This window comes from Mycteria americana, chromosome 1 (assembly GCF_035582795.1).
Source record: "Mycteria americana isolate JAX WOST 10 ecotype Jacksonville Zoo and Gardens chromosome 1, USCA_MyAme_1.0, whole genome shotgun sequence".
NCBI lineage: Eukaryota > Metazoa > Chordata > Aves > Ciconiiformes > Ciconiidae > Mycteria > Mycteria americana.
The window spans coordinates 188,478,548-188,493,183 of record NC_134365.1 but is presented as its reverse complement, the minus strand read 5'-3'; the positions used below and the strand labels follow the sequence as shown (position 1 = coordinate 188,493,183).

Genomic DNA, 14,636 nt, shown 5'->3' with positions numbered 1-14,636 from the left:
TGCTGATGTGCACCTTTTTCTGCTTGTTCAATGATCTGCCTGACAGCCTTCTTCAAGCTGTTTGCCCGGAGCATTAACTGTTCCCTTGGTTTGAAGAGCTTCTGGGTGGAAGACTTTGAGACACACTCCGCTAATTGCTCTTTACTTTCAGACAAGGATTCTTCACTTGAAAACTCCTCTGCTTCTTCTTCCACAATGGGAGGAGTGATGCCTGGGAGAATGGGAGCAGCCTGGGCTTCTGTGTGAAGAGCCTGGAGCAATAGGTCTAGCTTCTCATTTAACTCGGTGCACTAAGACAAAGTGGAAAAGAATGCATACACACCAAAAAAACAGTGAACATACTAACATTTTCAGGAAATTAAGCGCCAGATTGTAGGGAGGGAGCTAAATTCTCCATGCAGTAGGATTTAAAATTGTCTGTGTCTCAGTGTCTATGTCATCATCTATGTAAAATCCAAACCCAGGTTCAGTATTTCATAATATCAGCTTATGAGTAGGTCTGCATGGGTTTTTGCAAACCCTGTGACACCCAACCAGATCAGAGCAATTATAACAAAAACAACCCCTACACTCAGACTAAAATAACACACTCTGCTAAACTCAGCCTGCCACATAACTAGGGTACAGTTTAGATCTTCTTCAGATGGCCTGCAGCACAGAGAGAACCAGCACAGATTTGCCTATACCATGCATTATAACAAATTATGGGTGTTCAGTACCCCAGTTTGGAGAGATAACTTATGGGGACATGTCCAGCTGTTAGACTGAAAACACATAGTGGTTTTGGGGTTGGTTTTTTTTTTGCAACACAGCTGTACGTTTAAGCAAGTGAGTTGTCACAGAGCAAAGAGGCTCAAGCCAGAACCAAAAACCGTCAAACATCTCTACCCCTGACTGAGCAGTTGCTCTCTAGGTACACTGGAAAAGAGGTGATTTTCTGTGCTTAAGGGAAAGGAAACCAACACTGTTTGGCCCTGGAACAGTAAAAGAGAAAATTCATTTTCTAAAATGCGCACTGAATAGAAACATGAACCAGGAACTGTCATTTAGCAAGTAGATTTCCTGACTGTGGGACTGTTAGTGATTTTGTTTCCTTCTTTTCTTTTCAGCTTATGTAAATTTTGTGCCTCATACCAAATCTTTCTGGGTTTTTTTCAATGCTTTCACAACACAATCTCTACAATTTACAGCTTAAACCATTATTTTTAACACTGTAGTCTCTCTTCCCTTCATTCTCCCAGCATACTCTCTCTTCATTATCCCATTGTTTTCCTGTAGCTAACTTAATCCCTTCCAGAGAAAAGTGAAACTCCTAATGCAGAATATTTCCATTTATCTCTATGGATGTTACCATGTATTTTATCATTTCTGAAGGAAAAAAGTGTAAACAGAGTTTATAGAGATCTTACAGTTTAAAGATAGTTTGGAAATAACTTCTATGCAGTATGAAGAGAAGAATTTTAGTGTCACTGGTTGAAATGGAAGCCAAGCTCGGCATCCTGGAGAGGTTTAAAAATTAAACACCCAGGAGCTATTACACAAAAACACAACTTTAAACCAGAAAATAGTCATTGTCTTACTTTAATGGCCATGGCATCAGCTTCCTCTGCATTTTCCATTGGTTTTTCATAGGTCTTCCCTATTTTGGCAACGAAGTCCTTTACAGTTTCACATAATATTCTTCAGATAAAAATAGGAGAGGGGAGAAATAAAATGAAATGAGTTGGATATGTTTTGAACATTAAATTCTTATGGCAATTGGTTTATGTGCATACTGCTATACACCATTCTTGTTGGAAACTAAACTCTGTGATCATACTTGCAAAGCAGATGATACTCTTTTCCATGGCTTGCCAAATTCAAGCGGTAAGCTTTAAAACAAAAACTCTTCCTCCCTTTTTATTTAAGCCTTTGCACACATTGTATCTAAGTCTCTTATCCAAGAACTGAAATAAACATGACTAATTTTATTAATTCCCTTGTTTGTACACCTTCCATACCAGAGTTGTTAGCAAACTTGCATTCACTTTGTTAACTTCAAACACCATCTTGCAAACTCCCATGCGAAGATGGAGCCTAGAAACTATGGAGAAAATCTACTGACTTTGATGGAGCACTTCTTAGATGAAATATGGCCACACATGTCCCATTGCACTGCTCATGCTTTTGAACCACAGCTGACCCTGAGGCCTATCTATGGGCATAGCTACGGAAACTACAGTGGCTGCAATGAATTTTCATTGTGTAAATCAGAGAAAGACTTGGTTCTTATTACCTACGCTGCAGACAGACAGCAAACTTACTAATGAGGTGTGGATAATTGCTTAGTACTGTTCATTTGGTTGAAATTTATTTGACAGAAACTAAACAGATTTAACAACATATAGACCCAATTGAGAGTTTGGAGTGAATTTTCAACATGTGCTACGTATACTTTAAAAATGAAATTTTATTAACTTGCTTTTAGTAGAAAAAAAAAAGAGATGTAATGACATTCAGATGTATTTTTGAAGACTCTGTGACTGGTCTTTTGCATAGCGCAAAATATAAGATCTTTTTTTCACAGAGAACATATACACACAATACTTCTGTTTTCAGATGATGTCCATGATTTGCCAAGTAATTATCCCTCATTTTTAAGTGTTTCAGTTTGGGGAAAAAAGCCTGTTGTCTGAGACCGATATTTATTGAATTGATATAGACAGAGCTATGACAAAGCTACCTAGCCTGAAGTTCGCCTTCACATTGGTGAAGTTGTTTGTCCTCTTAATGATATGGATATGCATAAAACAAAACAGAAAAAATGTAATGTGAAGTAGATCACATATTTGCATTAGTAACAGTAAGTTTCATATTTAAGCTGCACACTGATTTGGAGTGATTTAAAATCACTTTATATTAATATTATGTGATATATATTTTTTAAATGGTGATGTATTTAGAATTAAGCTATCCATTACAATTGTATCACGTAAAAATTTTGCAGAAAGAACATTCACTCTGAAATATATAAATTGAGATATATTAAGCCAAACAAGACAGGCCAGCCATAAGAAAAACAGGCTCACACAGAAGGTTATTATGGTGATGATGTTACACAGGGGATTTATCCCACACATTGTACATAAAAAGGATCAACTCACTTGGCAGATGATATGACAACTGAGTGCTGATCAGAATTGAGAATTTTTGCAAGATGAGCAGCAACTGAGTCCTCATAAGCAGATATCTGAAAACAGAGAAAAAAAGACTTCAATTTCCACACGTTTCAGCATTTTAACACCTACTAGCGAGTTAAAACACCTCCAAAAATAGCAGGATTTCCATTTCAGATCTAATACAAGGAGAGGCAGCTGGCAATGCAGATTCGACCTGCATACTGTATTTTATGTACTAGATTTTTAATATTCAAAGTAACAGTGCATCTGAGAACTTGATCCACAGCTCTTTTCCTCCTGTAGAGAAAAAAGTAAGTTATTTCTAGGCTAAAACTAGTCCATGAGGCAGAAGAAAATCTACCTTCTTTTTAGATTTATAACAACCTAAATTATTATAATCTAATATCTTTTATTTCTAAAACAAGCAAAGTTTCCCCGCAAACTAAGCTGCTCAACTAAGAATAAATCAAAAGTTTGCAGTTATAATTCTGAATTTTCTTTTTACTCTCAGATGGGATCTTACTCCCCAAATACCCCTACTGACAAAGGCTGCTGAACTGGTATAATGTTATCAAAACCAATCCTTTAGGAGCAAACCATTTAGGGCTTGTCTTTACAAAATGTTTGGGAGAATGAATGTGTGCGCTGTCTGTCTTTTCTTGCACAGAAGAATTATAAATCCTGAAATATTCAGGCAAAGGTTTGGAATGGATCAGATTCACATCTTCATGCACTATATCCTGTCTTAAAATAGGCATGGATCCAGACCTCAGTTTTAAAAGAAAATTCTAACCAAATTCCACATCTAAAGCTAAAAATAAATGCAGTTCTGAAATTTTCTGATGCCTTCCTTTAAGAATATCTTAAAATCCCTTAGTGTGTTTTTGCCCTTGATATGGAGCAGGTAGATATACCACTCTTTTTTATTCCTAAAACCCAGCCTTAGTCGTAGAACTCTGACAGTAAATCAGTTTTCATTTCAAGGGAAAAAACAATGTGTAACCATCTGATCTGTAAGAACGAACTACTGCTGTTCAAACATCAGTATAAGACTTCTGGAACCAAATCAAGTGAAAGAAGTCTCCTGAAACTGGAGAAAGAAAAAAAAAAAAAAGAATTGGATAGGTACTTTTATTTACTTTTCAAACTGCGCTTTAATACATTACCTACTCTAAGGTTAATCAGTCTTTTTCTGAAATATCGTAACTCAATAAACTATGCCAGAAACGTTAAAATAGAGATTCAGCAGGGTACTCAAAAGAAAACGGCTTTCTCCAACTCAGAGTAATGGAGGTAACGATAGCCTACAGAACTCATTTTCCAAAACAGAGGTCTTGTATGAGCAGTTCCTTCCATTTTCAGGAGGGGCTAACCACAATTTCAAAGCCAGAACTAACTAAAACAAAATGTCTATTTTTTCCTTTACAAGATGAAAATTTTAACTGTCTTGCAAAATAAAGGAAGATAAAGCCTTGGTCTGCATTGCTGACCCTGGAAACAGAGCTGTGTGCAAAGCAACCCCGTTAAAATCCCAGCCAGTGCAGCCCCAGCCTTTTTGCATCTCTATATCTAGCAAGCTGTCACAGGTTATAGCCTCCTTGCCAATTAAAACAGCCTGAATTATTAAATTATTCAAGAACCTGCTGATTAATTATTGCTTCTCGAGTACTTTTGAGCTAAAGTTGATATGCATTAACTTTCTTAGGAATATATGATTTTCTCATTTTTAGTCAGACTTTTCATGCCAATTAATTTGATTAAAGCATCTCCCTCTCCCTCAAAATCGAAACCTCATCAGATAGTACAAGCACAAATCTAGTCTGAAAGACAGACTAAGCTTTTCTTTGAGGTCACTTATGATTTCAAGCTCTCTGAAAAAACAAAGAGAAAGTTGGGTGGCAACACCTCATCTAACTCACTTTTAGAAGCTGCAAAAAGCTTCTTTCTTTCAGAATACAACCCTTGCCTTCGAAATACTGTGTGTTTTCAATGCTTATTCCAAACTCAGGATAGTGAACATTTGGCTTTTATATATATATAAAAAATATATTTTCATATATTTATATATATAATTATGGTACACATAGTATTATTATATAACAACATAATACTATATCATTATATATAAAATAAGTATGTTGTTATATAAAAATAATTTTATGTGTTATATATAAAATACAGATTATTATTATATTATATAAGAATAAAATACAATGTTATATTCTTATATATAAATAATATATATTATATATATGATATATAAACTAATATATGAGAGAGATATATATTAAAAATATATTTTTCAGGAAGAATTTTTTCTGACCGTTCTGCTGAAGACTCCTTACCTTCATTCTTTTTTGGCAAATAATACAGAACTGGAAACGCTAATTATTTAGAGATACATACCATGAACAGACATTAACTCAATTAAGTTAGCAGATCACGACACGTTTCTATTTTTCACAGAACTGCTTCAATTATAAATATTGTCATCCCAGTGCTCAAAGTTAAGTATATGAAGCAACAAAACCAAAGGAAAAATTCACCTGGCATTCCTCCGACTCTTCTGCAGTCACTGGAAGAATAGAAGGCTTTGCTGGTAATTTCAGTTCATATGACATTATACTCCACCTAAAAGAAACATAACAGCTTTTAAGTTTCCAGATTATTAGTTTTATTTTTTCTCCAACATATCAACAAAAAGAAAATTCAGTGTCACACCGATTGTAAAAAAACCAACCAAACGAAGCATCTTAATTTTTAATTGTATGCTAACTGAATATGGGTGAAATAATTGAGACTGAAGATAATAATTGGCTTTATTGCTTAGATTTTTTGTTAGTGATTTGATGATGAGCCTTCTTTGTGAGCAAATCATGGGACATTCAATGCAGGCAACAAAGACTTTCTAGCAAAACATTCACAGTATAAAAGAATTCGTGCAAACTAATTGCCCAAGTCAAAGGAAATTATATGTGTTCCCAGCGAAAAAGCTCCAAGGTAACATTAGCTTTTCATCTCAACTAGGGGAGGGAGGCATGAGAACAAAGCAAACAGTGAAGTATCTTTATTGACATATATATATTTTTTCCCCTGGTAAAGGACAGTATTCTACAGCATAGATAGTATGAAACTGCTAATAGCAACATCCTTCAAAGCCTGCTGAAAAGAACAAGTAATCACTGCAGATGGCCTTGGGAGCAAATCTACAGAAATTAGAGCAAAAAATGACACTGAGCTCTTTTCAGTACAAAAGAAGAACAAGCATGATTTAATCTACAAATCTTTCAGAATGCCCAGACCAATGATTATTTCTAAGGATCAGTAACAAGCATTTCTCTATATACTTTGCTGTAAATGATCAAGTAGTCTGCAGAAAAGCTTAAAATAAAAAAGGACTTGTTTCTCTACTTCATAAAAAAAACCCTAAAATAAAATCCTCTTCCATCACATTCAAGTGTTTGTAACTAGAGCAAGAACAGAAACAGCCGTGAGAGAAAGGAACAAAGTAAGAAATACTCCTCTCAAAAACCGTGTTACAACTTCACTGGAAGTTGTATGGAATGGCGTGACCACCACCTTCTCTGATTTTTTTTTAAATTGGGATTGCTCCTTTGCTTTATGGATGGAAACCACACAAAACAAGGAGTGGGAAGATCTCTTGGTTTTGACTGAGAAAATGCCTCCAACAAAAATATTAGTAGTGGATCAAGCCAAAGATCCACTCAGCCCAGCATCTGGTCCACAGCTGATGCCTCAGGAAATTATATGAAGGGTGAAAGCACACGATGAGAGTTCTCCCCACATCCAAGGACAGAGAGCTCAGGTGTCTCCTAAATAAAAATGCTACCTTTAATGGTATTTAATAGTGTGCATGAAGTCCATAAAACTGCCCTAAATGGTTTGGAATTTATACACTTCCTTACTGCTTACAACTTCTTGTAAGTAAGAGGCAGTTACGCAGCTTCATCAGTTATGCAATAAAATGTCTCCTTTGTTCACCTGTGGACAACACGCTTCCTAAGATTCACCAACCACTCTCCCCTCTGACTCTTCAGTTAAAAAAGGACGTTGAAGAGCTGTCCCCATTACTATCTCAGCTTCCCTCATGATTATGATCTGCACTCTAAAAACCAAACCCACTGAACATTAGGCCTCTAGGATGGATTTAGGCCATCAGAAACCCAAACAAATACCATTTGAATCTTATGGTAAATCATGTATATGCACACTTAGGTTTACCTGTCTAACATTTTCGTGCTGGCTCGTTCTAGTTTCTCCAAAATCTGAGGAAGTTGTGTATCGTCATCACAGGATCCTCCCCAACCAAGAACACGAGCAAGGTCATTTCCAGTACCAAGGGGTAACACTCCTAACTGACACTGAAACACAACACAGGAGCAAAGCTACTATTGAAAACTAGAAAGAAAAAGTACAAAACTATTACAAATGCTTGTTATTTCAAGCAACAAATGTTAATTATACAGCTGATGTCTCAAGCTTGTAAATCAAATCGTGTAATCCTGATACAACTTGTCCTGTTTACGCCAGTGAAAATTTTCCTTTAAGAGTAACTATTAAGTTTGGCCCATATCCACATGTATGACAAAGAACCAAGGCAAGGAAAAGTAAGGGTACAAAATTCGGTCTAGTAAGTATAGTCAAGGAAAGTATACACACTTGCCTGTTTGTGCAAGCTGAGCTTATCAATTTCTGACAAGACCCAACCCACGCTTCCATCGCCGCCACACACAAGAATCCTGAAGTTGTCAAACTTCTGAAATAACCGCAAACTGCAGAGAAAACGCAGCCTGTTAGGGCCAGTTACATCCATTAGCGAGAGAGCAGTTATATTCACTAGCAACCGTTACATGAAAATATGGTGCATGGCACCGTCATGGTGGTTCTTCTATTGTTCTGGGGTATGTGGATACCACCAATTACTTAATAAACCTATCTGCATCCCATCTTACTGCTGTATATTCCACTTATACTGACATTTCTGATAAATAACATGCTGAGTTTTACTTCAAAAAAATTCCCTTGATATTGTTTTCAGGATTTTATTAATATTATTTTATTAATTTTATTCGTATTAAAAGAGTATTTCTAAGCTATGAAATTGCAACTGCTGTAGGCTTCCCACTTCAGCCAGAAGGACAAGGCACCACGGGGAATTTTTCACGAGAGAAGGTTAAGACACAACGACAGGATGTGCTCCGCAATACGGGTGGGCTTTTGCCAATGCGTGACTAACCAAATGCAAGGACAGTTGGAGGCAATTATTGCACATAAGGTGATCACAACAATATAAGACAAATAATACTAGTATTTCGTATTAAATCCTTAAAGCCGTATCCTGCTTTCGCTTCCTACGGCTCTTCCTCCTGTTCTCTGATTTTTAACACCTACAGGATACAACACTTGGGCAGTACAGAAAAGGAGGACAAGAGAGACAGAACAAGCAGAAAGGTGAGACACAGAGGAAGGGGAATGAGATATGAAGAAACAGCCAAGAGGTAAAAACAACAGGGATTTAAACTTCAAAAAAAACCCAAAAGAACTGGAAAGTAGAAACTCTTAAAATAATAAAAATAAAGATGTTTATTTTTAATGCATGTTATTTTCCAGAATACGTATCATCTCAGAACTATTTCTAAAAAGCAACACATTAAGATCACAAATTTTTGAAGCATTTATATTTTTTCTAAAGAAAATAATGTCACTTATATATGATAAATAATGTCGCTTGTATATGATAGGCAGATACCTACTCAGAACAAAAGATGCAGATATTTAAGGAAAAAAATGTTGATACCAGAACAATTTCTCCTACTCTGAGAAAAGAGAGAAAACCCCCTAGAAATACACTATGTCAAAGAATGCAACTCTGCTTTTTAGATCAACTAGAAAAAAGAAGACATCAGCACAACCTGATAGAACAACTGATAAGGACCTCTCTTTGGAAACTGGGAAAAATATTTAAAAGCAACCAACCTGACCTACGATTACTGTGCAAAACCAAAGTGAGCCTCCTGAATCATGCTGCTGGTAGGTACAACTAGATGAAGCAAGAGAACTTGCAACAGACAGACATACATATTTTTTTCAGACTGTCCTCTCTCAAAAATTGTCTCTCCAATTGAGATGAACCTTCTTTACTTTTATCCGTCACTATAATTACATGTACAAAATGTTAGCTGAAAGGGACTTTGATTAAATTCAGATTTAAATCAGGGTTATAATAAAAGGAATATTACAACTTGAAGCATTAATATGACATGTCCATAACACAGTACTAACTATAACAATCCACATCTGTATTCCATTATATTTGTATTATTTTCCCACTGTTTGAACTGAATTTTTGTGCATTTGTTTAATCTACATTTTTATCATGCAAGCATAATTCTGCATCTTTCAGAGTACAAAAATCAGTGTTTCTACTTGCTGTAACTGATATTAATAGGCCATTTAACCACAATGCTCCATCTGAGTGGAATTAAGTTAGGCAACAGAAAAATGTGCATGAATTTAATCTTTATGAATGTGCAAAGATGCTTGGGTTGTGGCCACCCCTATGCAGATTTCACCCCTACCCCTCCAACAATCAACCCTTAGATTTTGTAGAATGCCTGATGGTTTTAATTGTGTTCTTGCTCCAAATTTTGAGAGATGCTCATTTTCTTGATCATTTGCATATGTTGCCTAAACCATATTTTGAACGTAGTTTTCAGATGACAAAAGGTTTAGTGTACTCGTCCATCACCCACTGCAGACTCCCCCACTGACATTTGTGTTCAGAATTCAAAAAGATACAGAGTACATTTAGACAATAGTTTTATTCCGTAGCTATTCACAACAAAGTCACAGGACTATCTGAATTACACACATGAAATGGAAGAAAAGCAACTGTGCGTAAAGGCCCTGATTCAGGAAAGCATCTAAACATTTGTAATGGTTTTGAACCTTACCAGTTAACGGAAGTCAAAGCTATCCAAAAAGCCACAAAACACTTGGGCTGATAGGTTTTGGGTTTGAATTTTCAAGTGAGTTTTTCTAAAAAGAAAATGTTATCCTACAATCCCTTCACCCACCAGAATTCATCCTGAAATTCTGTCATCTCTTAGATTTTAATTAGGAAGTCACAGTAGATATTGGTGGTAGAATTATAGCAACGAGGGGACAACACAACACTATACTTTGCACTAAATTCCCTTGTGGAAAGGATTGCTCAAGATTTCCAAGGTCATTACCCTAAGTGAGGTCCTCCATTCATTAAATCGAACACCTGAGCTGGATTTAACGACTGTTTGAATCGACGAAGAAACTTTACTCCCTGATTGTCTCCACTCTTTGAGTTAACAAAAACTAAAAGAGGACTGGCACAGGATGGCGGGCATGTGGCTTTCCAGAAACCTGTGAACATAGTTAGAAAGAATGAAATAAATAAGGCTTTCTAATATGAACAACACAAAAAGAAATTATGGGAAAGAGGAAGAAAGGGATGAAGGACAAAAGGAGTACATTTTATCATGCATAATGTAAATGCTAAACTGAATATTAGCCCTGCAAGGAAAACATAATTGCTCAAGATTTACCAGTTCATTTTTTTCTTTCCAGTATTTTCAGTGCCTAGATTTAGTAAAATCCTGAAGACAATAGCTTTATTGTTTTTCCACAGTGAAAAAGTTTATTAACCTTTTAGTATACTTCTCAAATCTCATCGTCACAGATTATCACATAATTAAATATGTATTTCAGTTACAAGTATTTGATTTTTAATCTTTTTTTTTTTTTTTTAACCTTACTGGGTTGAACTGGATTATCCACGTCTGTATGAGCTTTCTAAGAGTACTCACAGATTTTAACTGTGATTCACAGTACTCCCAGATTTTAACTGTTAACTGTACCCAGTTGCTCCCAGGTGAGACTTTGTATGAGAACTTTTTTCTCAGACTGAAGTTATACTATTAATTATAATAGAATCACTGAACAACAAACCTTCAGCTGTGATCCAAAGCTTATTAAAGTCAATGCAGGTCTTAACTAATTACAGCAGGCTTTCTATAAGGCCCTTAGTAAGTCATACTAATGGACACTGTCGTCACTAACATGACCAGTCCATGGAAGTAGTGGTTTCTCAGCAACACTTCAAAATCAGATATCACAGGTATAGGTTTTGACATTTGTTTCAGGCAATATTAAAATGACTATGTTGTTTTCAATTACTAAAAAATTTACTAAAGCTACAAATAAAAAATTGGCATTAAAGGATGCTAATTTAATTCCACATTATCATAATGTATAATTTAAAATAAGGTTTGATTAATTTATTTAAATGCCAAGAAAAATAACTTAACATATGGAACAATCTTCCTAGCATGAATAATAAACGGCAGCATGACGCTTTGGTCCAAGACACCACATAGCAAGTAAATAGAGTGAATATATACAGCATAAACAATCACTTTTACTAACTTCATACAAAAAACCTAATTAAATTGTGTTAAAGTTGTTGGTCTACATTTGCCATCAACACAAACTATAAAATTAAAGCAGTTAGATTTCATGATACCCCTTATTAAATCCACTCCCTGCCTTTAAGTGCAGTCTCCCAGTGCTGACGCGCCTTTATCCTGAGCCACCAAAGAGCACCTCTGAGTTTTGAACATTTGCTGGGTTTTTATCTGTGTGTTGCAGGATTCTTACACTGCTTATATTTAAAAGAAGTTTAGAGAAGCTATGGAAGCAATTCCTCTCTGTAGCCTGGTAAAGTAGTTGTTGGATCTGAGCTGTTCAGCTAGCTTACCTCTGCATAAAGCAAAGCTATCCAAAATTTGAGAACTCACAGAATGAGTGATGCAGGCCAGGCAGGCATCAGCCCACTTCATCTGAGGACTCTGATCATTCACTTGAAAAGTTTCCAAGGGTCATAAATAAAACGGGAGAAAATTCCTAGTGGAGGAACTTTCAAAAAACAGTTTTTAAATCATGTTGGTTAAATAATCCTCTAAGAAGCTACACAGAAAATTATACTGAATTTGAAGACTGCATTCACCTGCTCAGCAGAAGGTTTTTAGCCCTCTTTAGTCATACAGATCTCACTAGGCACTGCAAGTCCAGAGCTACCACTGCAGACACTACAATACTACGTACCATCAGAGTCTATACTGTTTAGTGCTGTTGGAGGTATGATCGATACCTTACATTGGCCAAGTGGACATTTACGAGGATACAGATCTTTACAGGCAGTGTGAACCTACAAAAAAACCAAAAAAATATTTATTTCCCTACAGGGGAATTTTGGGGTGAAAGTATAACTGATACAGTATCTATATAACAAAAATGGACTAATACGTAACATTTAGGTGTAGAGGGAAGAGAAGCGAGACTGGAAAAAAAACCATGAGTGTTCAACCACAAAGGCTTGTTACTCATTCCACAAAACATAATCTTCAGCTACCCCTATAGCAGATATGAATCGTTCTTTCAAGGGAATCGCTTACCTCCATCCACAAGCAAGGGAGGACCAAGTTCCCAGCAGGCAGGATCTGTGCTGGGGGCAGCAGGCGCACTGTGCGCATGCAAAGCAATACCAGGTGGACATGTCTGGTCCACCTGGCTGTTCTGGAAGACATATCTGCACTAAATCTAGCACACCTACCAAGCCAGACCAACCCGCCAAAGGTGGGTCCCATAAACTAGGTATTGTGGAGGTCTCTTCCATAGTTATTGGAAAAACAGGCACATGCAGAGGGTGCTGCACTTCACCTAAATTTCGGATCACCTCTGGCGATGCCAATCATTTCCCACTGCCTGCACACAAGAGCCTTGGACACCTATATGCTGAAAACTTCAACACAATAAAAAACCGCTGACTTTTCACTTTTATACCCTAGCATATGAAACCCATCTTTTTAGGCAAGTTAAAAAAATTAAGAGAAAACTATATTTTGGGAAAACAGAATACCATGGTAAGAATTTCAATCAGCAATCTACAGAGTGTCCTGAAAAAGAGAACTTCAAGATTTTGCAGTAATAAAAGTATTACTACATAAATATTAATAAATATTAATATTACTAATATTAATATTTATTACAGCAATATTATTACAGCAATATCTACAATAAAAGAGACAAGAAAGTAACATACGATTATCAGGCATATGGAACAGGCATCTGAACCTTCAGTTATCAGTTAGGAGAAGGCAGAGAAAACACATTGGGTGACAACACCTATTACAGAAAAGCTGTATCTGTGGGCGTATTAAAAATTAACTGAAGCAAGTGGGACAGTCATGAGAAATTATGAATGTTAGAGAGACCTGAGTTTGCACAAGCTGCCTGCTCCTACTTAATCCAAAAGCACGGTTATGAAATGACAAAATAAAAATAATGGTGAGCAATAAAGCTGGCAAAATCCTAGACGCTTGGATGTGGCTCATTGCACCTACCATAGCTTTACACCAAAGGCACTTCCAATCTTGCAGGCGTAAAACACTGCCACAAGTCTTGTCGCAGACTGCGCATTTGGCACTGACGGGCAGATTACCCTCTAACCACTGGTGAGGCATAGCTATCTGTGAAGAAGTAGTCATAAAAGTTAAATACTCAGAAATAGAAATTAGAGGCTTTTGTCTCTCAAATATGGGTGGATTTAGACTATTTCCCACAGCTCTACCCTTTCATCAAAGAAGCAGGTATGGCTGGCCAGGATAAGCGACACTGATGCTCTCAAGGCAACAGCTATGAATGTGGACTCTGGTGGTGTTTCACATGCTAGGCAGAAAATGGGAGAGCTGAAGAAGGGAGACACATCTCATTCAACTATTCATGACGCTATGGTAGCAACTAACCACAAAACAACGGGGCAGTTAAATCTAGAGACTCCATAATACAAATAGGTACCCATTCACTTAATGTTGACTACATGACACAAACCAATTAAAATAACTAAAATTCAGAAGAATAGGCGGGACAGCAGAATACCTCTGTGGCTTTATGTACCCCCTCACCACAGCTGGTAAGTCACAGCTCTATAAAGCAGTGCCTAAATGCAGTGCAAAGCTTTACTCAGTGCACTCTCTGTCCCGTTCATACCATGGGCAACTCGGGACGCTCATACGTGTGCAACTTAGTAATAACCTTCTAGGAAGAAGTTTCATGCCAGTGGCACATACATAGTTGTGTTTGGAAAAATAACCCCTCCATCACAATAAAGCTCTGAAAAGCTTTTGTCATTTCTTCTGCTAATTTTAAAATTCCTGTTTTCATCAGTAAAAAACCTCCCACACGTCAGTGAATTCCAAACAGACCTCCTGGGGAACAGCTATTGGTAAGGAGGACACAAAACAGATTGCCGAAACAGCATGGTAACAGTATAAAATACCACCTTTGCTTAAGAGCAGTAGGAACTTCTGGGAGCAATTCTCCAGCTTCAGCGTTTCTCTGTATGTGGCCTTTAAAATCTTGTAA

General features: G+C 36.6%; 1 protein-coding gene across 9 annotated transcripts in view; it reads right to left on the bottom strand.

Annotated features, from left to right (window-relative positions):
* DGKH (diacylglycerol kinase eta) overlaps positions 1-14,636 on the bottom strand; it is a 174,858-nt gene that overhangs the window by 40,906 nt on the left and 119,316 nt on the right. For all 9 annotated transcript variants that reach the window (XM_075488883.1, XM_075488919.1, XM_075488912.1 and 6 more), the window contains 9 exons: positions 13,616-13,741; positions 12,318-12,420; positions 10,415-10,577; positions 7,843-7,951; positions 7,401-7,540; positions 5,705-5,789; positions 3,144-3,229; positions 1,581-1,680; positions 14-290 (listed from right to left, as the gene is read on the bottom strand). In XM_075488883.1, coding sequence (XP_075344998.1) covers positions 14-290; positions 1,581-1,680; positions 3,144-3,229; positions 5,705-5,789; positions 7,401-7,540; positions 7,843-7,951; positions 10,415-10,577; positions 12,318-12,420; positions 13,616-13,741 — 1,189 coding nt within the window. The remainder of the gene's footprint in view (positions 1-13; positions 291-1,580; positions 1,681-3,143; positions 3,230-5,704; positions 5,790-7,400; positions 7,541-7,842; positions 7,952-10,414; positions 10,578-12,317; positions 12,421-13,615; positions 13,742-14,636) is intronic.